Source organism: Suncus etruscus, chromosome 1, assembly GCF_024139225.1.
Source record: "Suncus etruscus isolate mSunEtr1 chromosome 1, mSunEtr1.pri.cur, whole genome shotgun sequence".
NCBI lineage: Eukaryota > Metazoa > Chordata > Mammalia > Eulipotyphla > Soricidae > Suncus > Suncus etruscus.
Window position 1 is genome coordinate 7,345,090 of NC_064848.1, and position 27,971 is coordinate 7,373,060.

General features: G+C 50.3%; 2 protein-coding genes across 2 annotated transcripts; one reads left to right on the forward strand and one right to left on the reverse strand.

Annotated features, from left to right (window-relative positions):
* Positions 1 to 5,737: 5,737 nt before the first annotated feature.
* Positions 5,738 to 14,066, reverse strand: KBTBD13 (kelch repeat and BTB domain containing 13). The gene is given in 16 exon segments (XM_049782882.1): positions 5,738 to 5,784; positions 5,787 to 5,862; positions 5,864 to 5,953; positions 5,955 to 6,137; positions 6,139 to 6,195; positions 6,197 to 6,259; positions 6,261 to 6,310; positions 6,313 to 6,370; positions 6,373 to 6,477; positions 6,479 to 6,499; positions 6,501 to 7,223; positions 9,028 to 9,035; positions 11,296 to 11,361; positions 13,506 to 13,681; positions 13,739 to 13,884; positions 13,992 to 14,066. Coding segments are annotated over 16 exon segments (1,944 nt in total).
* RASL12 (RAS like family 12) lies at positions 14,031 to 27,954 on the forward strand. Its single transcript, XM_049778378.1, has 5 exons — positions 14,031 to 14,167; positions 16,069 to 16,125; positions 22,944 to 23,017; positions 23,598 to 23,788; positions 26,952 to 27,954. Exons 1-5 carry the CDS (start codon positions 14,065 to 14,067, stop codon positions 27,325 to 27,327), a joined length of 801 nt encoding a protein of 266 aa, XP_049634335.1. The 5' UTR covers positions 14,031 to 14,064; the 3' UTR covers positions 27,328 to 27,954.
* Positions 27,955 to 27,971: the final 17 nt, after the last annotated feature.

Below are 27,971 nucleotides of genomic sequence, written 5' to 3' on the forward strand. Positions count from 1 at the left end.
ATAGTACAGTGGTAGGGCGTTTGCCTTGCAAGCAGATGACCCAGGACAGACCTGAGCTCAATCTCTGGCATTCCCCGAGCCTGGCAGGAGAGATATCTGAGTGCAGAGCCAAGAGTAACTCCTGAGCACTGCCGGGTGTGGTCCAAAAACCAAAAAGAAAAAAAACTATAGTTGGAGGTCTGGAGAAAACGTACAGCAGGAAGGGTATTTGCTTTGCATGTGGCTGACCCAGGTTTGATTCCCAGCACCCAATATGGTCCCCCAAGCACCACCAGGAGTTATCCCTGAGTGCAGAGTATCACTGGTGTGGCCTAAAAGCAAACAAACAAAACATTTTAGGTGAGGAGCCAGAGTAGCTCAACAGGTAGAGTTCTTGCCTTGCTCGTTGCATAGCTGGGTTTGAACCTCAGCATCCCATATGGTCCCCGAGCCTGCCAGGAGTAATTCCTGAGTACAGTCCTCTGTGACTGGGTATGTCTCAGAACCAAAACCTTAAAAAATGTGGTTGGGTAACATAGCTACAATAGTGCTAATGTTTAAGCTGTAGGTGTATAAAGTATTGTACCTCTAGGAACCAGCAAAGTGTCCATCACTGTCTACCACTCTCTTGTGTCACTTCTCTTCCTTTCCTTGCTCCAGACCTCAATTACAAACTTGAGCCAAAGCCAAAGGTTATTTATCATTAGATACTGTCTAATTCCTTGTTTGAGTTCTTTATAGACTTCCTATGCATGAGATCATCTGGCATGTCTCTGATTTATTTATTTATTTATTTATTTTTTATTTTTTTTGCTGAACATGACCCTCAAATATTGTTCCATTGTGTATATAGACTGAAACTTCTTTTTTGTTGTTATTGCTGGGGGGGGGGGGAATCATACCCAGCAGTACCTAGGAGTTAATTCTGGCTCTTTGCTCAGAAATCACTCCTGGCAGTGTTGTGGTGACCACATGGTATGATATGTCGAACCCAAGTTGGCCTCGTGCAAGGCAAATGCCCAAATGCCTTCCCCGCTGTGCTATCACTTTGGTCCCAGACTGCAACTTCCTTATCCACTCATGTCATTGGTACTTGGGCTGTTTCCATTGTAAATGGTGCCTTCATGACTATCAGTGAGCACAAACCTTTTTGAGTTAAGGTAAAGTTTCTGTGTTCTTGGGATACCAGAGAGTGCAATTACTGGGTCATATAGGAACTCTTTTTTTGAGATTTCTCCAAGTTTTCTTTCTTTTCTTTTTAGATTTTTCTTTTATTTATTTATTTATTTTGGTTTTGGGGCCACACCTGGCGGTGCTCAAGGGTTACTTTTGGCTCTGCACTCAGAAACTGCACTCAGAAATCTCTCCTGGCTGGCTCAGAGGACCATATGAGATGCCAGGAATTGAACCTGAGTCATCTGTGTGCAAGGCAAACACCCTACTGCTCTGCTATCACTCTGGCCTCATCCACAGTTTTCCATAAAAGCTGGATAGATGACAGTCCCACCAATGGTGGATGAGGATTTCTCGAATGAAATTCTTTAATTTTTCATTTTCAGTTTTTGGGCTAGAGATGCTTAAGGAACCATGCAGCTTGGGAGCCAACCTGATCTTTTTTAGACAGAACACATGTGCCAGCCCCTTGAGACATCTCCCTTACTCTCAACTAGCATCTTTTCAGCTTCTGCTATGTCCTAATTACTGTTCTAGGTGTTGGTGATACTGCCTGGAACAAAGAGACAAAAAAAAAAAAAAAAAAACCCAAAAAACCTCCCCTCACAAAACTCAAGTTATAGTAAGAAAAAGACCTTAAACAAATTGAATTGTAGCAAGTTCTGGCAAGGCAAGTGATGCCAAGGTGCTTTGGGAAAACAGCAGGAAAAGGCTGAAGGATCTCAGGGCTCGAAGAGAGGGAAGGCTGATTTCAAACAGGGGTTAAGGGTCTAGAAGACCCGTGGTAGAAGTGACAAAAAGTGATTTCTGGGCAAAGGTGTGTGGGATACAATGAGCCATGTGGCTGGAAGAAGTCCCTGCACAGAGATCCTTTAGAGGGGGGCTGAGTCTGAGGGATGGCTTTGGGGGGACAAGGAGTGCCAAGATGTAAGTGTGGGGTGGGATGGGAAGTGGGTGAAAAGGTAGAGAGAAAGGAGAAATGAGAGCGAGAGAGGAAATAAATGGGGGAAATAAAGAAAGGGAAAGTAGAGAGAAGAAATGGAAAGGGAAAGGAGAGGGAGAAGAGGGCAGACAAAAAGAGAAGGGGGAAGAAAAGTGATAAAGGAGTAAAGAAGGAAGGGTAGAGGAGAGAAACGGGGGTGGGGGAGATTGGGGCAGGTTCTGGGTTGCAGCAGATAAATTTCAATGGGCTTCTAAAATATTTCTTTAAAAAAAAAAAACAACAACTTTGTTTTTGTTTATTTGGACCACATTCCACGATGCTCAGGGCTTATTCCTGGCTGTGCATTCACAGATTATTCTTGTTGAGTTTGAAGGACTATATGAGGTGCCCTACTTGCTATACCATCTCTCTGACCTACTATGGTGCTGGGAACTGAATCCATATGCAAGAAAGTGCCTATCTGCTGTACTATCTTTCTGGCCCAGTTCTTTTTGTTTTAAGAGTGGACTAGGGGTTTAAGGAGGTGCCTACAACTTAAAGTTTCCTACCATGCTAAAATAAGTCCATTATGGGAAGTTTCCAGGGATACTTCAGTCTTATTACCCACAAAAAATTATCTCCAGAATGGGAAACAATCAGATTCTGGGAATCAACAGGCAGTCTAAGTGGAAACCCCATTCACAGCAAATGTCATTTGGGGGGGGTTGTTGTTTATTGGACCACATCGAGCAGTGTTCAGGGCTTACTCCTGGCTCAACACTAAGAGATCACTCCTGGATGGGATTGGGGAACCATAGTGGGGAGTCAGGAATTAAATCTGGGTCAGCCATGTACAAGGCAAGTGCCGTACTTGCTGTTCTATTGCTTCAGCTCCCCATCTCCCCAGTCTGGCAAATGTCACCCAACAGGAAGTTCTGTGGCCTATGAAGGCTGAGAGCTAAGGGGTCTCCAGGTGGTAGGCCTTGAGCAGAGCAAGCAAGGAGGAAATTGGGCTATACTATTGAAGAATAACTCCAAACCTAGACACCAAACCTATAGGGTTTTGGGGGTTCCAGACCCAAACCTGAAGCGGGCAAAGGAACATTACATGTCCTTTCAAATGTGCAGCAGTGATGGATAGCCAAGTTATTTCATTTCCAGGGGATCAAAATTTCATCTTATAGATTCATTAGGGGTCTGACCTGTGTGACACTACATGCTACTTGAAAGCTATATGTTAACATATATGAATGTGCATGTATGGAGAGACAAAGGGAGTAAACTCCAGAACGCCACCAAAAAGCTATGGTTTTTACTATCCTGTAAGACATTCATCAGTTACATTTCCAACAAAAGCAAACTTGCTTCAGCCTGTCGTCTCTGACTATACAAACCACTGTCATCCAAGTACACCTTTGTTTTTGTTTTGGGGGCATAACCAGCTCTGCTCAGGGCCTACTTCTGATCAGCACTCATGGAATCACTCTTTCTTTTTGTTTGTTTGGCTTTTTTGGGGGGGGAGGGGGTCACACCCGGAAGCGCTTAGGGGTTACTCCTGGCTCCATGCTCAGAAATCTCTCCTGGCTGGCTCTGGGGACCATATGGGATGCTGGGATTCGAGCCAAAGACCTCTGCGATGAAAGGCAAACGCCTACCTTCATGCTATCTCTCCGGCCCCCAGGAATCACTCTTGACAGGCTTGGGATCATACGTATGGGGTGCATGCGCAAGGAAAGTACTTAATCCCTGGTGCTAGTTCTTTGCATTTGTTCCAAGTGCACCTTTGTATTCGCTTCATAGTTCTTCTGGTTCCTTAATTAGGTTAAGTAACTTTGTCCTGGGGTCAGATTTTATATTTAATAAGAACATAAAATCACCATTATTGGACCTCTGGGGCTCACACGTCTCAACTGTTACAGGGACAAAGGGACTCAGTTCCCAGGAGAGGGGGGGACACACGCATGTTCTCTGCAGATCTTTCTAGAATACAAAAGTCAGAATTTTATTGCTGTGATACATTCAGACAGGGCTCCAAAGTCTGGGCATGAGAGCAGCAATCATGGCTTCACAGAGAAGCTAGAGACAGCCTGAAACTGACTGGCTCCAGTGCAGGGACATTATGCCAGGCTGAGGCTACATTCTCCCCTTTTTTTGATTTGTCCGGGGACTACATATGGTGTCACTGGGATCTATTCCTAGTGTGCTCTCGAGGGGTCACTCCCAGTGGTGCTTGGGGCACTGTGGTTACTTCAGCAAGTAAACTATGTGCTCTAGAGAGCCCTAAGCATCACTTCCCTGGCTCCTTCAGTCTCTGCTTGTGGTGTGTTTAGGATTTCCTGGGGAACCTCAGGTTGAAGATATAGACCACTGGGATAGGCTCAGATCACTCTGCTCAGGACATGAGAGAAGCTAAAGGCCTACAGGTGCATATGACCAGCAACCAGGCAAGGTGCTCTGTCAAGGGAAGGATGAGAGTTCTCATCCAACATCAGAGCTTGGGGTTCCAGGGGGTGTTTCTAACGGCTCCATATCCCACTTCTTTCACAAATCTCATTTTAGTTCACAGGACAGGGAGGTGCTGTAGTTTAGGAAAACAGTGTGGGGGAATCACTGCAAGGGGAAATAGTGAGGATGGGTTTTTGTTTGAAGCAAAGCAGGAACCAGAGTGAGGGGCAGTAAACCTCACAACATTTTCCTGGGGGCAGAATAGGTCCAGAGAGCAGTATGGAACTTGCTCACACACTGGTCGTGGAAATCAACATCCACAGCCCTGGAGTGAAGGCTCAAAGTTGAGTGCAGGGGGTGTCTGTGCGGCCACACCTCCTAAAGGGTGGGGAGCCCTTTGTTCCAGGTTCAGTTCACATTCTACATCAGCCTCCTCCACCAATTGTCTCCAGCTCTACTGCTCTACCTAAAAGGCAGAGCATCCAAGACGCTCTCCAACCAGACCAGCATCCATACCTCCTCCCAACCCTCCTGCCGCCCCCATATTTATCCTCTCTACTGTCTACTGGGCTCCTTCCCCATTACCTTATCCCCATCCATTGTGTGTTCTCCTTCGGGGAGTGCTATATTTTTCTTCTATTTTCCTTTTTGTCCCAATTTCTTCCATAGTTTTAAAAAATACTATTTGTGAGGTTTTGTGTTTAGGCCTTGCTGGCCTTTCAGTTCTTTGTGGACCAAGACAAGTGTGTAAAGGTGCCATTGGCCTCTAGCAAGTCCCATTTTCTTGTGCTTGACCCTAAGGTGGGCAACTACAGTCACTTCCCCCTTAGCACCACGCTGGGCACACAATAGAAGCCCAATTCTGGCCTCAGGTAGGAGCCTACTTCTGACATCCTGTCGACTCTCGGCCACTCTGAGCCACGCTCAATGACTCGCCCATTTACAGTTCCAGTGATAGTGACCATCCTCATGAGCACACTCTCACTTGTTCACCAACATTGCAGCCCTCCCATCACTAGCCAGAGCAACAGAAATCTTCTGGTATCATCCCAGCCTCTCGGTTGAGGATCTTCGGAGAATCCTGAAGCTTCTGGAGCCACATGTAGCGCAGGTAACACACAGCCGTAGAAGTCTCCAAGACTTTTTGTCAGCGTCTTGGAACCGGGCCAGAGCTGAGGCGTGGGCTTCCCTGCTCAGCCCTACTTTTGTGGGGGATGGTCACGGTTCTGGGGTGTTGGAAGCCACGGGTCCAGGAGTCCCCGGGGCAACCTCAGAAGAAAGGTCTGCAGGGAGCCGGGCCGTGGAAAGCCGGCCTGCTCCCGGAGCAGTCGCCAGGTGCCCCCCCTCGATGGCATAGAGCAGCGTGAAACATGCGGTTGTCGGTGTAGGACCGTGTCGCCTCGCAACCACGGCGGTGAAGAGCGCGCCCTTGCCTGTTGACGAACTGGCCGGGCAGCGCGGTCCACTGGCCCGTGGCCAGGTTCAGGCAGTCGATGGCGCAGTGCAAGAAGTCGTCCGAAGGCCCGTTTGCGCACCACGTAGAGGCTGTCCGGTGCGCACCATGCGAGTGGCCATAGCTCTGCGGCCTCCGAAGCTCGGCCACGGGCAGCCAGGCGTCGGGGGCTCCGGCCAGGGTACTCCACCACGGCCGTGGTGTCGGCGGGCCGCCAGAGACAGAACGAAGAGTCGGCCGAGGGCCTGGGCGCAGGCCGCACCGGCCGCCGGCTGCGGCAGGTCGGCCCACGAAGCTCCAGAGGCCCGCGGCGGGGTCGTAGCGCTCCACGGAGCTCTGGGCGTGCGCTGGAACTCGCCGCCGAGGGCGTAGAGGTGCCCGTCGAAGCCGGCCAGCGCGAGGTGTCGTAGGCGGGGGGCTGGTGCGGGCCGGCGAAGCGGCGCCAGGTGCCGCCGTCGGGGTCGTAGCAGAAGCCGGTGGTCACCACCTCCTTGCTGGCGCCGCGGCACGCCGCCCACGATGTAGAGGCTTGTTGCCCAGCGTGGCCACGCCGGCCAGCAGCGTGCTGGCCTCCAGGGGCAGCGCGGCCAGCGTGCGCCACGCGTCGCCCTCCTCGTCCAGGTAGCACAGGGTGCGCGACGCGTCCTCCAGGAAGCCGGGCGCGGGCGTGTGCGTGCTGACCGCCACGTAGCTGCTGGGCCGCTGCGCGTGGACATAGGCGCGGGCCTCGGGCAAGGCCAGCCCGGCCGCCAGCTCGCCCGCGCCGTCTTGGATGAAGAGCGCGGCGCGGTGCAGCAAGCCGGGCAGCCCGAAGGCCGCGGCCAGGTCGCACAGCAGCGCGCAGTTGTCGGCGGTGAGGCTGTGCTCCAAGAAGCGCGCCAGGGCGGGCGCCTGCAAGAAGGCGGCGCACTCCACGGCCTGCAGCAGCTCGTCGGCGGCCGCCAGCGCCGGCCGCTCGCCCCGCAGCACCCGCAGCGCCGTGCCGAAGCCCGCCGCGCTCAGCGCGCCCAGGCGCACCTCGGCGGCGCGCGCCTCCCGCATGCCCGAGCGGAACAGGCCTCGGAAGAAGCCGCAGTGCTCTTCCAGCCAGGCGCGCTCGGCCTGGAACAGCTGCCCGTCCACCCACACCTGCACCGGCACCTGCATCTGCATCTGCGCCTCTGCGCCGCCGTCGCCCGAGCCCCGAGCGCCGGCCCAGGCCCACGCCGGAGCAGGACGAGCTCCCCCCGGGAGATATAAATAATCGTCCGGCTAAAGATAGTTAGTTAGCATCATGTGATGTGCAGCCAAGGGCTCCCGGGGACCTGCCGGGTCATTGCTCTCCTCCCGAGAACCGGGAGGTCGCTGCGATCCTCTCCTGGGGGGCCCCCATCGCAGGCCAGGCATGAGGAGGTGACCTAGAACCCAGCCCTGTCCATCTACACCAGGTCGATGGAAGGCCCTGGCTCAGAACCTAGTGGCTTCGAAAGCACCCATTTTTCACCAGGGTGGCCCTTCTTTTTGGAGGGTGTTTGGAATGAGAGTCAGAATCTAGCTCCATGGTTTTGGAAGGTTCCCTCACCCGGAGCAGGAAGGGATTTAGGGCTTTCTGAGTTAGTGCTGGTTCACCAAGTGATGTCAGGTACAGTTGCATTCCTACAGACCTGAGACCATCCTGTGATAAATGTTTAATTTTGAGAGGCATCACGAGCCCATTATTTCTATTTATCTAGTGTTCCTTTTGCTTTTGGTTCGCACCCAGTGGTGCTCAGAGGTCACTCCTGATCTCCTTGCACTCGGGAATTACTTCTGGCAAGTAATTCCTCAGGAATTCCTCAGGGGGCCATATAGGATATTATGGATTGAACAGGGCATTTATTTATCCAGCCTCTCTACTTATTGTTGGTTCTGGGGTCTCACCAGAGGTGCTCAGGGATCACCCCTGGTGGGACTCAGGGTATCCTGTTTGGTGCCTGGAACAAATTTGGGTTAGCCTTGTGCCAGGTAAACACAATCCCCACAGTAAGATCTCCACCCTGTTTCTGCTCATTTAGTAAGTAATACTCATGTATGGTTAAAACAGCATTTTAATATATTATTATTTATTTTGTTATAATATATTTATATTATATAAATATAGTGTATTTATATAATATTGAATTAATACCATTATGTTGTCATAACATTATTATAATATTATTGGCCCATTTCACAAATCAAGAGACCGAGCACAAGGAGATTTTTTTTGGGGGTGGCCACACCCAGTGACGCTCAGGGGTTACTCCTGGCTATGAGTTCCGAAATCGCTTCTGGCTTGGGGGACCATATGGGACGCCCGAGAATGGAACCTCGATCTGTCCTAGGTCAGCTGCATGCAGGCAAATGCCCTATCGCTGCGCCACCACTCCGGCTTCAAGAGATTTTTTTTTTAGTGGAGTAACTAAAGGTCACAGACAGAGAAGTAATGTGCAGCCACTGTGTTTCTAGAACTTATGCCCCTGACCACTGTCCTCTGTTTCTCTCAGCTACAGGTTCTAGGAAAAAAGTTTATAGCTGGAAGAGCAGTTTGTGTGGTTCTACCACTTCCTTTGTATCAGAGGATGGAAAAGGAAATGTCTAGGATTTGTCGAGGCCTTCGTGAAACACAAGCCCACCCTGAGCCTCTTTCTCACTGCTTACAATTTTACTTTGCAGCCTGTACGTTATAGAGCTCTACTTCGAAGCCCTTGATCAGACATGCCAGTGCATAAGAGCTTAGTGGTAATCTTCTACCACTCATTCAATTGCAGTCTCAGGCCTAGCTATGTGATGTGGCACCTGACTGTCAGGGGCTGTGCACCCCAACAGGAGAGTAGAGGGCCCCCAGTTTCAGAGTGGAGAAACTCCTCTACTCAATGAGGTCAGCTGCATACAAGGCAAATGCCGTACTGCTGCACCACTGCTCCGGCTTCAAGAGATTTTTTTTTTTAGTGGAATAACTAAAGGTCACAGACAGAGACATTGCACAGTGCACATATGAGCGTGCAGGCTCGTGACACCAGTGGCCTCCCCCACAGGGAGCTCACTCAGCTCTCACCATCTGAGCTGCAGGGTGAGGGGCCATTGATGAGAGCCTGGGAAGGCAGGAGGAGGAGACTGGAAACTTCCTGGAGGCTCTGCCCCAGGGACCAGACAGGAAGGGGAGGAGATGGAGCGGCTGGGCACACTGTCCCAAGAGGTCTTCTCAGGCCCTCTGCCAGCTGCCTTCTGAGGCCAGGGATTAGGGCAGGGCCAGGACAGTCCAGGCAGCAGAAGATGGTGTTTTGCAGTGCCCACAGGAGATCGGTCCTTGCTATGCACTTGGTGATAAGGGGAGGGTGGCAGGAGTCCAAGAGATGGGCTGCGAGTTCCTTGATTATAGACGATATGGAACTGGATAGTGAAGTCTGAGAACTTTTCCCAGACCAGTGCTGCGGTTGTGAGGGTCGGGAGGAAGGGATACACATCCAAAATGGTCTGTGCCAGATTCCTGGCTACTGCTGGACTTTGTCATGGCATAGCCGTTGCAGGGGGTTGAGGCAGAGAGAAGCCTTCATGGCTGAGCTGCTCCTGATGTTTGTGTCTGGGACACAGTGCCCCTATCTTTCTCCATTCTTAGCTGCCAAGGAGTGGGGAAGGTGATAGGTCAAGATGCTGAGACTACTCCTCACCCCAACCATCTGGGCCCGCCCCAATGCCCTAGTGGTATTTCCTCCTCCCCACAGTCCTTGTCCCTCTGGGACCTGGAGACCACAAGGAAGTGTCCAGGCTCCAGCAGCCTACAGGGTTCCCAGGCCCTGGCTGACCTTAAGCCCACCTCCCTCTCCACTCAGCACCCCATCAGCCATATGTGAGGGTAGGATGAGGCTTCAAAGAGGGGCTTAGAGGTTAGCTCTGCGTGCGTTCCCAGGATCTCTATTCACAGAGACGGGTACACAGTGAGAGGCCGAGTAAGGGGACCCCAGGGTCCACACCTGAATGATGACCACCAGTCTGATGGAGGGGGCTCAGCCACTGTTCTGGCATAGCCTCCTTATCAGAAAGAGAAGCTTGCCCATGTAGACACCCACCCCAGACCTGGTGGTGATCATTGACTTTGTCTCTCATGTTTGTTTGTTTCCCTCCTATGGAAGTATTTTGGGCCATAATCAGCTGTGCTCAGGAATTACTCCTAGTGGGACTCAGTTTGCTGGTGATTGAATCCAGATCAGCCATAAGCAAGGCAAACACCCTGCCTATTATACTATCTCTATGGCCCTCTGTGGTGCTTCTGCATTTGGAACTTGCCAGGACCTGAGGAAGAAGGAACACTGGACCAGATGATCATATTTCTGCTGGACTCTGACATGGTCTGACCTTCAACTTGCAAAGTCTGTCCAACATCTAGGCTTATTTGTATGTTTTTTAGGTGAAAGCCCATACCTGGTGGTGCTCAGGATTGACTCCAGGCTCTGTGATCCAGGATCAATGGTGGCAGTGTTCAAGGAGACCCTGTGGTGCTGGGGATTGAATCTGGATTGGTCACATATGAGACCAACAATGAACTCGCTTTACTATCTCATTCATCCCCACCAAACCTCTTGCATTCTCAGTTCTTGGGTGGTGTAGGGATCTTATATCTAGGATTCTGCTTAGTTTTGACATCTAAATATATATCATGGAATACCACAGAAGAGGGTGTCAATTTTACCTACAGAGAATTTAGTGATATCATTAAAAGATCACCAAAGCTAAATATTTGTTGCCCTTGTAAATGGTCATCTCTAGGCTATTGGAGCTTGAGGCCCACCAGGCCTATACTTGACAGTGTTTGAGGCCATGTAATGCTAGGGATAGAACATGCTCACCATGGGCTCGACCGTATGGAAAGTTTGCCCAAAGTTCTATTTATATAGAATTGCACCCGGGGAGGGCATGGCAAGGGAAGGGTGAGACAGCCTTTAGACCTTCCCTTCTGGGTCTCATACTCCCAAATTATGCATCCTGGAGCCTTCTATTAAGTATTTGCTGCACACTCAGGCTCCTTGCTGAGCTAAGGGCATTAATCTATGCATTTGGAGTACTGGAGAGCCATCTGTAAAAGCCCTAGTGGGTTCTGAGGGATGGTCAGGGGGGGTTAGGGAACTTTTAGTGAAACAGTCTCTCTAGACCTAAAGTATCTAAAATCTGACCACTAAACAGTTGCACTATTTGTTGTCTTTGCCTCAGAGGAGGGGAATATTTTGGATACTGGCAGACTTTGGACACAGGGAAGGCCTGAGTCCTAAGCTAGAGAAGATTAGGTGCAAATGAGCTCCAGCTTCCCAGTCACAAAGGAGTCTCTGACCACCTCTTTTGATGTGGTCATCCTTGGGGTAGCCGTCAATCTTGAGGCAGGAGTCACCCTTTTTGACTGTGGGCAGTTCAGACAACACTTTGTGGAATTGAGCTCCCACTGGCTGATTGGTCCCAGTTTTACTGACCTATAACAACTCCCTAGCCATGCCCGGCAGGAGTGCAGTAGAGACTAGTCTTACACTGTAGAGGTCTACTTCTGGTAGTCCTGAGTATGATGGGTTCTTCAGCCCCAAAAGTCCCACCCAGGGGACCAGAGTGATAGCACAGCGGTAAGGCATTGCCTTGCACATGGCCAACACAGGATGGACTTCGGTTCAAATCCCGGCATCCCATATGGTCCCCGAGCTTGCCAGGAGTGACTTCTGAGTGCAGAACAAGGAGTAAACCCTGAATGCCACAGAGTGTGACAACCCCCCCCCACAAAAAAAGCCCCACCCAGAATCAGTTTACGCCGAGGACCATGGCCAGAGCTGGACTATGGCTGGAATTTGGCTCCATGATCTCCAACTCAAAGGAAAAATGTTGGCCATGAGCTCTGTGAGCAATTCTGGCCTGAGGGTGCAATTCAGATAAATTTCTCTTGGCACCTTTGAGCCTTCATAACTACAGCTAGTGTACCTGCATGATCACCCAGAAAAAGATGAGTAAAAAAATCAGAGCTTGAGAATGCCCAGAGCTTGAGAATCACTTTCCTTGGAGAGGTCTTACCATGAGGTTCTGAGACCTCCCATCTGCTGGAGGTTCCTGGGTTTCTCTTTGTGGGGAAATAGATTGGGATGGCTGAGGAAGGTTAAGAAAGGAACTGCAGGGGCCCGGAGAGATAGCACAGCGGCTAGGAGCTATTTCTGAGCACAGCCAGGAGTAACCCCTGAGTACCGCCGGGTGTGACCCAAAAACGAAAGAAAGAAAGAAAGAAAGAAAGAAAGAAAGAAAGAAAGAAAGAAAGAAAGAAAGAAGGAAGGAAGGAAGGAAGGAAGGAAGGAAGGAAGGAAGGAAGGAAGGAAGGAAGGAAGGAAGGAAGGAAGGAAGGAAGGAGAAAGAAAGAAGAAAGAGAGAGAAAGAAAGAAAGAAAGAAAGAAAGAAAGAAAGAAAGAAAGAAAGAAAGAAAGAAAGAAAGAAAGAAAGAAAGAAAGAAAGAAAGAAAGAAGGAAGGAAGGAAGGAAGGAAGGAAGGAAGGAAGGAAGGAAGAAAGAAAGAAAGAAGAAAGAAAGAAAGAAAGAAAGAAAGAAAGAAAGAAAGAAAGAAAAGAAAGAAAGAAGAAAGAAAGAAAGAAAGAAAGAAAGAAAGAAAGAAAGAAAGAAAGAAAGAAAGAAAGAAAGAAAGAAAGAAAGAAAGAAAGGAACTGCAGTAGTCTCAGAGGACTCACATCCTCCCCACTTCACTGAAAAGAATATTCCAAGGGAGAGAGCTCTGGGGTTCGCGAAAACTCCCAGACTGGAGTCCAAGTTAAATCTGTCACTCCCTATTAGGTTTAAGCCACATCATGGAATTCTGAACTTATTTGTTCCCTTCCTCTAGTGTTCTGATTTTTTGGTTTTCGTTTTCAGGTCACATTCGACTGTGCTTAGGGATTAGTCCTGGCACTATGCTCAAGGATCATTCCTGGTGGCCCTCAGGGGACTATATGTGGTGCCAGAAATCAAACTGGGGTCAGTGGATTGCAAGGCAAGTGTCTTCCTGGGGACATGAATGTCGAAGGAAGTGAGGTGACTTGCCCAAAGATAGCTGTGGAGGAGCTGGCATTAATTCATAAGTGTCCTGTTAGGACCAAAAAAACCCTCAGGATCCTTTGTCAGTCTCTGGCACAGTCACATTCCCCACTGGGACTTAAAGGGAGTGATACATGATTTTCCTAGCCTTTCCCATCCTCCCAAAACTGTTCTAAATACAAGAGGGAACCGTCCTATCAATACAAGGGGCCACGAACATGTAACTAGGCTGTCTTCTTCAGGGATTAAAAAAAAAAAAAAAAAAAAAAAAAAAAAGGTGATACAGATGGCTAGAAATAGCTCCTGGCAGGCTTGGGGGACCATATGGGATGCCAGGAATCGAACCAGGGTCCATCCTGTGGGTCCCTGTCTTGAAATGCTGCCTTCCCAGGGAGCCTGAACTCTGCCATGATGCCCTAAAGCTCCAGGGCAAGTTGGCAGGTAGTCTAACGAGGTTTGGGAAGGTTTGGGAAGGTCGAATCCCACTGGCATCCATCCGATGGGGAGGAGGAAGCGGCGGGCCGGCTGGGGGAACAAAAGGCGTGGGGTGGTGGGTCGGACAGGACGGAGGCGATGCGCACACTGGGCCGGGAGCATCTTCTGAGACGGGTCCTCGGGGCTCCAGTCTGGGTCCTGCCAGCAGCGTTTCGCAGGGGTCCAGGGCCCCTGACAGGAGGCGGGGCGTTATGAAACCACGCCCACCATGGGAGAGGCCCCGCCCACCAGGCTCCGCCCAGGGCTCCAGTCTGGGTCCTGCCAGCAGCGTTGCGCAGGGGTCCAGGGCCTCTAACAGGGGCGGGCCGTTCTGAGGCTCCGCCCACCATGGAAGAGGCCCCGCCCAAGGCTCCAGTCTGGGTCCTGCCAGCGTGCTAGGGGCGGAGCGTCAGGCGACCACGCCCATCGAGCCTAGGCCCCGCCCACAACAGCGAGGCCCCGCCCCGTCTTTCTGCTGCGGGACCGTGCACGATCGAACCACCGGCCGCCCGCGGGTGCCGGGAGTGTTGCCTCGCGGCCGGGCCTTCTCCACTCCGGGCCCGCTTGCACTCGCCATGTCCTCGGTGTTCGGGAAGCCCCGCGCGATCAGCGGGCCGCACAGCGCGCCCCTCGACGTCCACTTGGCCGTCCTGGGGCGCCGCGGGGCGGGCAAGTCCGGTGAGTGGGGCTGGGCTGGGCTGCAGGGTCGGGGCGCCGGCCCGGGGGACTGGCAGGTGGGGTGCGGCGCGGGGCTGCGGACGGGCTCTCTGCCTCGGCTGCTCCGTGGCCCTGATCCCGTCTGACCGCTCCCGTGCTGCTGCTGTGAGCCGGCAGCTCCCGCTCGGGTGGTCTGTGCCTCCCTGCGCCTCTCCGGGGCGACGTCAGCAGAGACCCCAGGACACCCCAGCCCCGGGGGGCCGGCCCCATCGCAAGTGTGCCCGCAGATTCTGCAACAAGTGTGTGTGCGTTCTTGCAACAAGTGTGCAACGGACACAATTTGTTGCAATTCAGCTCTCTCTTTTCCTTCCTTCCTTTTCCTTCCTTCCTCCCTCCCTCCCTCTCTCCCTCCTTCCCTCCCTCCTTTCCTTCCTTCTTTCCTTCCTTCCTTCTTCCTTCTCCCTCCTTCTTTCCTTTTCTTTCCTTCCTCCCTCCCTCCCTTCCTTCCTTCCTTCTTTCCTTCCTTCCTTCCTTCCTTCTTCCTTCCTTTCTTCTTCCTTCTCCCTCCTTCTTTCCTTTTGTTCCTTCCTCCCTCCCTCCCTCCCTTCCTTCTTTCCTTCCTTCCTTTCTTCCTTCCTTCTCCTTCCTTCTTTCTTTCTTTCCTCCCTCCCTCCCTTTCTTCCTTCCCTCCTTCTTCCTTCTCCCTCCTCCTTTCCTTTTCTTTCCTTCCTTCCTCCCTCCCTTCCTTCCTTCTTTCCTTCCTTCCTTTCTTCCTTCCTTCTCCTTCCTTCTTTCCTTCTTTCCTCCCTCCCTCCCTCCCTCCCTTCCTTCCTTCTTTCCTTCTTTCCTTCCTCCCTCCCTTTCTCCCTCCCTCCCTCCCTCCCTCCCTCCCTTCCTTCCTTTCTTTCTTCCTTCCTTCTCCTTCCTTCTTTCCTTCTTTTCTTCCTCCCTCCATCCCTCCCTTCCTTCCTTCCTTCTTACCTCCCTCCCTCCCTCCCTTTCTTCCTTCCTTCCTTCTTTCGTTCCTCCCTCCCTCCCTCCCTCCCTCCCTCCCTTCCTTCTCCACTCATCGATGTACACAAGAGGCTGCTTTACTGACTCGATGGCCCCCGCCTGACTTTTGAAGGGTCCTAGCTACCAGCCGACCAGCACCTAGGCTTTTGGTGATCAAGTTCTGAGCAGAAATGGGGTGACACCCCGTTTGGGGACACTCTTTTAGAGTCTTCTGTTCTGAGATGTAAGGAGGGGCACTCAGCCCAGTGTTTTCCTCAGAGTGGATGAAACCCCTCTAGAACTCTAGAACCTGGTAGGTGAAGGCATGGGGGAGCACTTTCCGTTTATTCATTTAAAGAAGTTAGATTTGAGGACGTGGCACTGAGTGATTTGTTTTTCTGTAAAGGGGGCAGGAGGCCAAAACTTGTTGCGACCTTCCGAGCTGTTCCCAGCAGAGGACAGGGGGCTCCAGTAGGCCTGATCCTCCCTGGAGTGTGAGAACGACAGGGTTATTGAGACCACTCTCAGGGGTCACCCATGACTGCCTCTGCTGAACAGCCCAAACTGGAACAAATGGCCATGTTTCAGGACCTTTGTAACAGCAGGGATGCAGTGGGGTCCCCTCCCTTCTGTGGGGACCTCCCAGATTGGCACAGGGGTCACTGGATGAGTCTGATTCCCAAGTTGGTGTCTTGGCAAGCTGCCCCTTGAGACTTATGCCTCTCATTGTTTTTCTTCCTGTGAAAAAGCTAGTTACCGGTGACACACTGATCAGAAGGACAGAACGTGGTGGCCTTTGTTCTGGCCTCTGCTGAGCCTCTCAAACCAACTCCTTAGCCCCCCACCGTCTTCCAGGGGGCATCCTAGAAGGAGTAGAAAGGGGAGGCATCACTTCAAGGAAACTGAGCTGGCTTCTCTGTCTCTTGCAGCTCTCACTGTGAAGTTCCTGACCAGGAGATTTATCAGTGAATATGACCCCAACTTGGGTAAGACACACCCTGCTTCCCCTCCTCACTTCTCACCTAAAGGGTCCAACTTGACCCTGTATGCCTGTTCCTGTGGGAATAGAGGAAGGGACCCCCAGGATGGGTCACTCAGGGAGTACAATATAAGTGCTCCTCAGATCCTATCTTGGCAACTAAGGTGTTGACACTGATTGGAGAGTGGAGTGTTGATTTGCTAAAATTTGAGGTATGATGAAACTTAAAACAGATTTGAGGAGCCGAGAAAGAATACAGGGGTTAAGGCACATTCCTTCATGAGGCTGACCCTAGTTGGATCCCAGGCAATACCTGGTCCCCAAAGTATTACAGGGTACTATCCTGGACACCCTCCACCACAGCACCTCTACCTTAGCCTGGAGTAATACTTAGTACCACAGGATTCATGGCCAAGAATTGCCAGGAGGGACCTGAGACCCTAAATGCTGTGTGGGAGACACAACCTCCACACCCCCATAAAATCCAAAGATTAAAAAACAATTTAGAGGCCTAGATGGTAACTCAAATGATTGAACACATGCCAAGCATCTGTGAAATCCTGTGTTTTATCCTCAGTACTGAATACCCTCACCTACGCCCCACTGCTAAGTCTAGCCCCTAGAAAAAGATTAAACATAGGCCCAGGAGATAGTATAGTGGGAAGGACACTTGCCTTGCAGATTTTAATTCCTGATACCCCATATGATCACCTGAGCCCTCCCAGGAATGACCCCTGAGTACAGAGTCAGGAGTAAGCCCTGGTCATAGTCAGGTATAGCCCAGAAATCAAAGAAGTAAATAAATAAGACACATGGAACATCCATACCCATGGGCCCGGAGAGATAGCAGAGTGGCGTTTGCCTTGCAAGCAGCCGATCCAGGACCAAAGGTGGTTGGTTCGAATCCCGGTGTCCCATATGGTCCCTCGTGTCTGCTGAGCAGACAGCCAGGAGTAACCCCTGAGCAATGCCGGGTGTGGCCCAAAAACCAAAAAACAAAACAAAACAAAAAAAAAACAGCAACAACAACAAAAAAAAAAACAACATCCATACCCATTAAGTGTTTTTCTTAAAGATGGTCTCAATGTGCTTTTTCAGAAAAAACTGGGCATTTGAGAAATGTTCTAGCAATGTGGCTTCTAAGCCTGATCTTGGTGTCCCACACAAAACTAGTCTTGTTTTCATAGCATAGTCGGAAGAGTGATGCTCTAGGGTCAGATCTGAGTTGGAATTCTGACTCTGTCACATACTGGCTGTGCAACCTTGGAGCTGCTGGAGAATATCTCTGAATTTGCCTGTGAAATGAACATAAAGATACTCTGGGTTCGATCTCTGGCATCCCATATGGTATGAGGCCTATGCAATGTGATCTCAGAGTACAAAGCAAAGAGCACCACTGAGTGGGGCCTAAAACCAAAAACAACAACAAAAAGAGGGACAGGAGCCGGAGTGATAGCACAACGGTAAGGCATTTGCCTTGCACTGGGTCGACCAGGGATGGACCTGGTTTGATTCCCAGTATCCCGTATGGTCCCCTGAGCCTGCCAGGAATGACTTCTGACCAGAGCCAGGAGAAGCCCCTGAGTGTCGCCGGGTGTGGCTCCAAAACCCAGCTGGTATCAAACCAAACCAAACCAAATAAACAAAGGAGACTTATCTTTGGGAAAATCTGTGAGGACTAAAAAAGTCACATCATAAGGCTAGAGCAGTAGCACAGCGGGTGCATGTTAGGAGTGATTTCTGAGTGCAGAGCCAGGAGTGACCCCTGAGAACTACTGGGTGTGGCCCCATAACAAAAACAAACAAACAAGTCACATCAACAGACCAGTCTTAGACTTTTTCTTCTGCTACAAACGGCTTCCTTTCCATGGGGCTGGGAATCCCTCTGATCTGAGCAGGGTTTCTGAAACTTTCTTTTATCAACAAAACTTTTTTCTCAAACCCACTCTTTACAGAACCCCAGTCTGTAACACAAGCAGAATTTTATGAGTATTGCTGTCATAGGAGTCTGAAAGTGCACATTTACAGTTGTGTGTTTTGAGAAAAATGGGGATAATTGTAACCTTTAGCAAATGGGAGCTGTTGCTTTGGATGGCTTTTCCTTTTTATTGAGCTAGAACCAGGCTTTGGTGGGGAGAGGAAGGCTCCCTCGAATGTCTGAGGCCTTGACTTCAACTCTGGATGCTCTCTTAGGCTGCTGGACTCTTAATGACAGAGGGTTCCATAGAGCAGGCAGCATGGCCCTCAAGCAGTATGGCTTGGTGCAGCCTCTGTTGCGTACCCCCAACTCTGGGAATATGGGGTTCCCAGTGCTACATGTTGAAGCCTGGGAGGGGGTTGGCTTTGGCTGTTCATTTTTCAGTATTTTTCCAAATGTAGCAGAATTGTCCCAAGATCTTCACCAGAACCCCAGAGGACTGCCTGGTTAAGTTAGAGGTACAGGAGAGGCGACTTGCTGGCAACCCCTAGCAGGGGTCCTCAAACTTTTTAAACAGGGGGCCAGTTCACTATTCCTCAGACCATTGGAGGGTCTGACTATAGTAAAAACAAAACTTGTGAACGAATTCTTATGCACACTGCGTATATCTTATTTTGCAATGAAGAAACAAAACAGATACAAATACAATATGTGGCCCGTGGGCCATAGTTTGAGAACCACTGTCTGTTCCCAACTTGATTCCTTCACTGTGCACTGACCAGCACCCCGATGCTGAGGAAAATCCTTGTCTTACAGGGGGAGTGGGACACAGGTTTTGGGTTCTGGCTAGGGTACGAAGGTTGGGGGGAGTAGAACATGAATTATAATGAGTGGAGGTCTGGAGAGGTTGAGACAGCACAAACAGGGTTATCTGGGAAGTGGAAACAGACTTCCACAAATGCTGTCTCAAAAGCAGACGTAGTCCTCAAAAACACTCATTGCACCAAAGGATATGTTTATGCTGAAGTGTATTTGCTACTTATCTGGAATTTAAATGTAACTATGCCTCCCGGGTTGTATCTGGCATTGCTTCTCCAGGCTCTCTCCTTCCCTGCTCCCCTCTCCAGACCCTTTAGTGCCCCCCAGGAGCTTCTTAGCATGGGGATTTCCACTTCTTATCCTATCTTGGCCATGGCTCTCAGAACTGACTGGCAGTGGTCAGTCACTGTGGCCTCTGGGCTTGCCCTCTATCTTATTTTAGTATATATGCTGCCAAAGCATGCACTTGCTCTCTATCTACCCCAGGAATGTAGAATGTGGAGATGTGGCCAGATTCTCTCCCCAAAAGCAAAACAGTGTGAGTTTGGCCTTGGAGCCTGCCCTCCCTCTGTGGAGGTTCAGTCTCCTTCTCCATCTTTATTCCATCTCCTCCTGTTTGTTTGTTTGTTTTGTTTTGTTTTGTTTTTGGCTTTTGGGTTGCACCTGGCATCATTCAGGGGTTACTCCTGGCTCTACACTCAGAAATCGCTCCCGGCAGGCTCGGGGGACCACATGGGATGCTGGGATTCGAACCACCGTCTTTCTGCGTGTAAGGCCAACACCCTACCGCTGCACTATCTCTCTGGCCCCTTTAAAAAAAATTTTTTTTTTCATTTCCTCTTGTTTTTATGGCCAAACCTGGCAGAGCTCAAGGGTTGCTCCTAGTTCTGTACATATACTGAGGAATCACTCGTGGCTGCACTGGGAGACCATATGTGGTGTTGGGGACCAAATTCTGGTCAATAGCATGCAAGGAAAGTTTACTATCTCTCTGGCCTAGCTCTTCAGAGATGTACAATAACTCTTCCCCTCCCTCCTCTCAAAGTTCTTCCAAGAGCTTGAATTCCAAGAGAGCCTCTTGAGGATGGAGACCTGGGTTATTGCCATTTACAGCCTGAGCCCAGAATTATTTAGATGCTCTGAAACAGGCAGTTGGAGCTGGGCTTGAGAAGAGCTTCTATTATTTCCCCGTTTTGTAGTTAGAGAAACTGAAGTAGAAAGGGCTTAATGATTTGCCCAAGTTATAGAGAATCTCAGGTCCAAAGGAAGATGAAATCATTCCCATCACTGCCTACAGTTTTGTGCTGGGCAGTGTAGCTCTGAGGACTTTGTAGCCCTGGGTTCTCCTTGTGTTGACTTTCCCCTTTGGAAGATGAGACAAATAGACTGTTATTATATCTTCCTCTCCTCTCTCTCTCCCCTTCCTCTTTCTCCTTCTCCTTTTCACTCCTTAATCCCCTCTCTACCTTTTAGTGAGGTGTGTCAAGGACTAAACCAGGACCTCCATATACAAAACAAGTATTGTATAGCCATGTTTGTGTTCCCTCTGAGAGCTGAGCCTTGTTTCAGGTTGTGAATGAGGGACCAGTGTCTGTGGAAGGGCCCTGCCTGAGTCCTGAGTATGTGTGTGTATGCTCCAGGAGTACCCCAGAACCCCTTCTCTCACAGGGGAGGGGTACTTTCTGGATTCTGAAGCATCGTTAGGCTCACAGCCTCCTGTCAGATCTCCTTTAGTTCTTGTATTGCTTTGTAGAATGCTATGGGAGGGGAATGTTTTCTACCCTAACTTACACAGATTGTAGTAGGTAAAGTCGACATTTTATAGCAACACTAGTGTGGCTAATGGGAAGGATTTGGTGATGGCAAAAGAGGACCCTAATGCTACTTGGAAAGGACCTTTCCTCACCCTTTGTAAACCAGGGTAAACCAGAGGAAGAGGGGCTGGATCTAATCATCTCTAGGGCATCTCTGCTTACTCATCCCCCCACTCCACAAACCCCCACCACATCATTAGTTGCAGTGAACTTCTTGCTCTCCCAGGAGGCTCTGCAGAAATAGTGAAGCCTTGAGTTCAAATTCCTGGGATGCATATGGCGAGATGAGCTTCCTTTTCTTCTGGGCCTCACCTTTGGCCTCTGAAGGGCCACTAACAGCACTTCCCAAAGGCTTTATGACCACAAGAGACCATGTGGGGCTCTTGCTTTTCTTGGCTGGTGCCTTTTGGGTACTGGGTCTTTGGGGCACTAAAGTGGGTGTATCAGACAGCATGAGCAGGAAAACAAAAGCAAGCTGCACAAAGGAGCCTCTGGGACTGCGTTTCTTGGACCAAATATAGTTAAATATTTGGGACATATTTTCCATTTGATTTTTTGAGGGGGTCTATGAATAAGAGCAGCTATTTAGCCAAGTCCCCAGAGCAGGCTGGGGACAGGAGCTGTGATTCCTGCTGGTGGCTGGCATGTGTCCAGGCCTGGTCTGGCAGCCAGCAGCCTTCAGAGAGGCAGTGGACTCAAATTTAGCCACAACCAGGGTGATTTGCTCATAGGGGCTGCTGCCAGAAAGACAGAGAGGACCCCAGTTCTGTCTAGGTATGAGGTAGTCAAGGAGGGGTTTGCCAGTATGTCTGTAAGGCACTTCCACATGCCTGGGTACTCCTTGACCCCACAGGGCAGGGGTCATGAGAACCGAGGAGGAAGAAGTCATGAGATCCAAATAAAGGGGGACACTGACTCCCTTGACAGGCACCAATGTTGAGATTCTTCATCGCCTTGGGTGGTGGCGGGGGTTCACACGGGAAGAGGAAGAGCATACAAGAACTTGTACTATTTTGTACCTTCTTTATGAGTCCAAAATGGTTTTAAAAATCAGTATAAAAGATCCCCCAGAAATGTGACCTGTCTATAAACACTGGAGTTCCAAGGTCCCTGTGCTCCTTCACAGCCAGTGTCCAAGTTTCATAAAAGGGCATTTATCATTTTCTTGGGGGCAGTGCCAGAGGCAGTTCTGAGCTCCAGGGTCACTCCTGGCTCTGTTCTGGGAACCTACTATAGGCAAAAATGTGTGTCCCAGACCACTGAGCTCTCTGGCTAGAGTATTCACTAGGCTTGTCTTGGGCCATATATTGGTGGTTTTAAGGGATTAAACCCTCTAGGGAGAGTTTGGGAGACCTCACTCCTGGTGAATTTAGGGGACCATATTAGGTGCCAGGGATCAAACTTGGGTCAGCCTCAGGTAAGGCAAGTATCTATTGTACTATGATTATGATCCCAGAACTGACTTTTTGTTTTTGTTTTTTGGGTCACACCTGGCAGCGCTCAAGGGTTACTCCTGGATCTGTGCTCTGTGTTACTTTTGGCAGATTCGGGGGACCATATGGGATCCTGGAAATTGAACCCCAGTTGGCTATATGCAAGGCAAACTCCTGCCCCCCTGTACTATCACTCTGGCTCCCTTGTACTCACTTTTTATAAAATGAAAGTTTGACAGTGTTCAGCTGAATTATTTGTGAAAAATGATATTCAAATAATTAACAGTGAATCTGAGGGAAATTTTGAGAAAAAATATTCAGAGATCTAAAGTGTCTTAGTGGAGCAATAGTGCTAGATGCACAGCTGTGGAGCCTGAGTCCACATCGCCAATCTGGCACTCTCAGCCTTACCAAGTAGCTTCCAGGAAGAACCTTCTTTGGACATGCCTTCCCTGCCATTGTGTGCGCTTCTCTTGCTGTCTCTTCTCCTGGGGAAGGATTGTCAGAATTGTGGATAGAGGGGAAGAGGATTGGGGACACACTGGTGCTTTGGGAGGGAGAGGTGGGCAGAACTCCTGAGGCTTCTGTTAACAGACTCATCCTGTGGTGTGGTAGGAGGCCTTGGAACATGGTTCTGTTCCCAGAGGCATGTTCTCTGAGTGGTCCATGATATGCCTCAATGGAATGGTTCTGCTCACGTTGTCCATGTACATGAGGGTCAAAGCCTGTCCAGTGGCTCCTGCTCAGCCAGACCATCCATAGAGAGGAGTCCAGACCCTATCCATAGAGCACCCTGCCTCGCCCTGCCCTACCCTCACCTGGCTGAATTTCTGTATTGCAGAGGACACCTACAGTTCCGAAGAGATAGTGGATCACCAACCTGTCCATCTGAGAGTTATGGACACTGCAGACCCGGTAATCCCACCCCTACCACCGCCTCCTGAGACTGCCTAGAGACAGTGCTGGTTCTGGCACTCTCCATCCTCTGAAAGCCCACTTTGTCTCTGACCCCCTCCCCATGAGGTTCTGACCACTTTGGACCCAGGGCTGGGTGCTCATGGGCATCTGTCCAAATTCTGTGCTCCTATGGCAGGGTACTTGGGTACACACAGGCAGATGACATGGGTTTATAGAGGTACCCTCCCTTCCACCCATGTGGCCCAGGGCATACAGTTCCCTGGGTCTTCTCAGCAGCCTTGACCAAGCCAGAAACCAAAGGGACTCCATGAGGGAGCCCAACCCCAAACTAGAGATGCCTGGGGCCAGCCCAGTCTGGGTCGAGGCCATGCCAGACTCAGCTCTGAGCACCAAAGGCCAAGGTCTCGGGCTGGATGGTGGGAGAAAGCCTAAGAGACAATGCCTCTTTTCACTCGCAGCCAAGTGCCACTCAAGTGCCCCTTTGAAATGGGTTCTTCTGGGGAACAATATACAAAGAAGGGGGCACAGGCGGGGGGCACTCAGGTGAAGGCTTTCACCCTCCCCTCACTCACCCCAGGACATCCCCCGGAACTGTGAGCGCTATCTGAACTGGGCACACGCCTTCCTAGTCGTGTACAGCATGGACAGCCGCCAGAGTTTCGAGGGCAGCAGCCGCTACTTGGAGCTGTTGGCTCTGCATGCCAGGGACACGCAGCACGGCTACCCAATCCTGCTCCTGGGCAACAAGCTGGACATGGCCCAGTACAGGTGAGCGTGACTTCTCTGGGCTTCACTCACCCCATTGTTTTGCTGCTCTGGTTCCAGAAAATAACTCGTAGTCTCCACTGTGAGTTATTTTCTGGGACCAGAGCAGCAAAACAACAGCGCCCCCACCCCACGCCCACTCCCAGTTTAGGCAGAAATGGAAGTATTGGGGACAGGCGGGCGTGGGTTTCCAGGCAGCCTAGGGAAAGGCATAAGGACCACACAGGATCGGACCTCACAAGTCAAGAGAGGAGGGGAAAGCCACGCCTTGCATCCTCAGGAGGCACATGGTCTCCAGCCTCGCCCTTTCTTGCCTAACTGTTTGACCTTCAGTTCCCACTCCTGCCCAAGCTTGCCATCCGGTGATAGGGCCTACTCCTGGTGTAGCGACTCTGATTGGTTGTTCATGTCGGGTGACCACTCTAGGCCAATCAGTTCTTTCTCCAGCCTAATGAGGCCTAGACTCACTCCTGCTGGTGGTGGCTGGTAGTTGGTAGCAAAGGGTTGTGTTTGGTTCAAAGGTCACAGACAGGGTCAGTGAGCCCATAACCACAGAAAGTGGCAGCCTTGTTTTGCTTGGCTGGCAGAGTATTTGAAAAGACCTGAAATTGGAATGTTTAGAGGCACGGTGTGCCCTCTTCAGTGAACCTCAGGCTTCTGATCGGAGGCCATGACATTTCTACTTGATGAGTAATCCCACTGGCCTTCTCTTAACATTGACACATGTCGAGTTACCAGACACTTTCCACTAGCCTTCCACTCACCTCTACTGCTCAGACCAGACAATCCTCAAAGATTTGTTCACTGGGGTCAGTCATCAGAGAGAGATGAAAAGCTCAGGTGAACCATGAGAAGATGAGAGGTGCATTCCTGAAATGAGGGTCTGGCTAGTCAAACCATAGAACCAAAGTTCATCCCAGTTGATGTGAGAAGTTATGTGATCAAAAAGTGTTCTTGGGACCAGAGAGATAGTACAGTGGGCAGGGCACTTGCCTTGTACATAGCCAACCAAGGTTTAATTTCTTGTACCCTATTATGGTACCCTGACCAGGAGTGATTGATCCCAGAGTGTTGAGCAAGGAGTAAGCCCTGAGCACTGCCAGGTGTGGCCCCAAAACAAAACCAAAAGTAGTGTTTGAGGATCACAGGCCCAGTCAGTAGTCAATGAAGATCACTGAGAGATACCAGAAGATCCAATTGGTGGATTTTTTTTTTGGGGGGGGGGAGGTCACACCCTGCAGCACTCAGGGGCTACTCCTGGCTCTACATTCATAAATTGGCCCCCAGCAGGCTCGGAGGACCATATGGGATGCTGGGATTTAAACCACTGACCTACTGCATGCAAGGCAAACCGCTGTGCTATCTCTCCAGCCTCAGAAGATCCAATTGTTTTTGGTTTTTTTTTTTGTTTTTTTTTTTGGTTTTTGGGCCACACCCTGTGACGCTCAGGGGTTACTCCTGGCTATGCGCTCAGAAGTTGCTCCTGGCTTCTTGGGGGACCATATGGGACACCGGGGGATCGAACCTCGGTCCGTCCTAGGCTAGCGCAGGCAAGGCAGGCACCTTACCTCCAGCGCCACCGCCTGGCCCTGAGAAGATCCAATTGTTAATAAATTGGTTTTTAATATGAGGGAAAACCAAACTGGATCACTGTTTTGGTTCTGCTCTATTTCCAAATGTATTGTCAAAAAAAAAAAAAAAAAAAGAGGCTAGGAAGCAAATAGTAAAGAATACTCAAATGAAGTAGTATGAGCTTCTAAGAACAAGTCATTACAATTAATTTATCCTCATTTCCACGTCTGATCATATGTTAAATTTGTAAGTGAAAATTTGATGGGGTCAGTGATGCTAACTAGTGTTGAGAATTACTCAGGGTTTTTCATGACTGTCTTGTAGCTAAAGGTAAAATATGTGTTATAGAGAGGGCTAGTTCCCAAACTACCAATATACTTTTACTAGACTGCAGCAAAGTGAAAAGCAGGATAAGTTGCATGCCTTGGTTACATGCTCACACAGTACCCTTATTTCTGAAAGGGTTCTTCAAGTCTCTCAACTATAGATTCAGATTCATCAAAACTGTCAATATCAAATAAATGGTTTTCTTAAGAGCTGCTGAGTTGAGCCAGAACACCACCGTGGCTGAGGAGTGGATTATTAGATGTTCTGCCCCTATTTTTTTTTTATTTTTGTTGCTATTGATGTTTATTTGTTTTGCTTTGGGCAAGGAGCACTCAGAGGCTCTTCCTGGCTCTAAGACCAGCAATGATCTCTGCAAGTGCTCAGGGAACCAATATAGTGCCAGGATTTGGAACCAGGGAAGGTTGGGGAGATGCAAAGCAAACCTTAATCCCTGTGCTGTCTCGAAGCTGCCCTGAATCTTTTGCTTCTGTCGTCTGACGGTCCTTTTCAGCTATCTGTTCCTAAGCCATTTCCCATAGTAGCCATTCTTGTCTCTCTTCTCATCTCATAGAATGTCCTTGAGAATGAGGCAGTAATGAGGAGAGGCAACTTAGATGGGAGGTGGGATTCAGTCATTGCAAGTCTCCAGGGACCCACCCCTCTCCCAGAATCTTATCTACCTCTTCCTCCTTTCAATTCCTCTGGTTTTTGGGCTAGAAGCTTACAGAACCTTTCCAGTTTATAAATACCTGCTTCCACCAGAACTGATATCAGACCAGGCTGGAAATAGAGAAGCTACTCTTTCTTTCCTTCTTCTTGCTTCTCCCCTGAAATATGGTCCCCACCTGCCTGTTTTCTTCTACCCTGTCTGCCAAGTACAGGCTGGGAGAGTTCTGCCAAGTACAGGCTGGCCTGAGACACTGAGGCATTCTTGCCTCAGTTGTCAGTGCAAACCACAGCCTTTCCTTCAGCTGATCCTCCAAGCTAGGTTGCCTTGTTTCCGGCTGGAACAGGAGAGGACCACCTTCCTCCAGCCTCAGGCCATGTCTGGCATGGAGATCATCAAAGGCAGCTTCTCCCTGACCTAGCTTCCTCCTCATGAGTACTGTTTAGTGGGGAGGTTTGTCTTGCTATACCAACATCTCTCAACCTTCAGAAGCCACTCAAGATCTTATTTTCCTGATGAGAAAACTGATTTCCAAAGGGATATGGGGGAGAGAGTGTAGTATAGGTCTACCTGATCCAATCTTGCCTACTTCCTTCCCAGGCAGGTCACAGAGACAGAGGGTGCCGCCTTGGCCAGCAGATTCGGGTGCCTATTCTTCGAGGTGTCTGCCTGCCTGGACTTTGAGCATGTGCAGCATGTCTTCCACGAGGCAGTGCGGGAGGCCAGGCGGGAACTGGAGAAGATCCCCCGGCCCCGGCCCCTCTTTATCTCCGAGGAGAGGGTCCCACCACACCAGGCCCCACTGGCTGCCCGCCATGGCCTGGCTAGCTGCACCTTCAACACGCTTTCCACTGTGAGCCTGAAGGAGATGCCGGCCGTGGCCCAGGCCAAACTGGTCACTGTAAAGTCTTCCCGGGCCCAGAGCAAGCGCAAGGCACCCACGCTAACCCTACTGAAAGGCTTCAAGATCTTCTGAGGGCCCCTCCTTGGACCCCCACTGCGAACTTGGAAGTGCTGAGGGACAGCTCTGGCCTGCACCTTTGTATCTGTTGCAGCACTAGCCCATGTCTCTTCTCTAGCATCATGGACAGTCCCTTGACCGTATCCCTGATCCCAGGCTGAGTGGGACTTGTTTCCATGGTAACCAGAATATTGCAGTCCTCCCTGCTAAGCCTCAAGCTGGAGGCAGTGACAGTGTCTGTCCAGGTGCCATCATGCCTTCCTGCCACACTGGAGCAGATGTGGGCCCTTGTGGACTCGAGTGGACAGCTGAATCCCACTGCAGTGGACTGAGAACAGTGGCAGAGGAAGTTCATTATGAAAGCCTAATGCCACCTCATGTACAGGTGCTTCCCTAAGGACCCCACAGTTGATCCCAGTTAAATCTAAAGAAGGGAGTTCAGGGAGTAGGGAGACCTACAGAGCATGTGTGTTTCAGCCCTGAGTTCATCCTGGCACTACATGATTCCCTGAGCATGGCCCGAGGAGGGTCTTGTGAGTCTTCCACTGCATTTTCAGGCCCTGATAAAAAAGATGTTGGGGGGCTGGAGAGATAGCATGGAGGTAAGGTGTTTGCCTTCCATGCAGAAGGTCAGTGGTTTGAATCCTGACATCTTATAT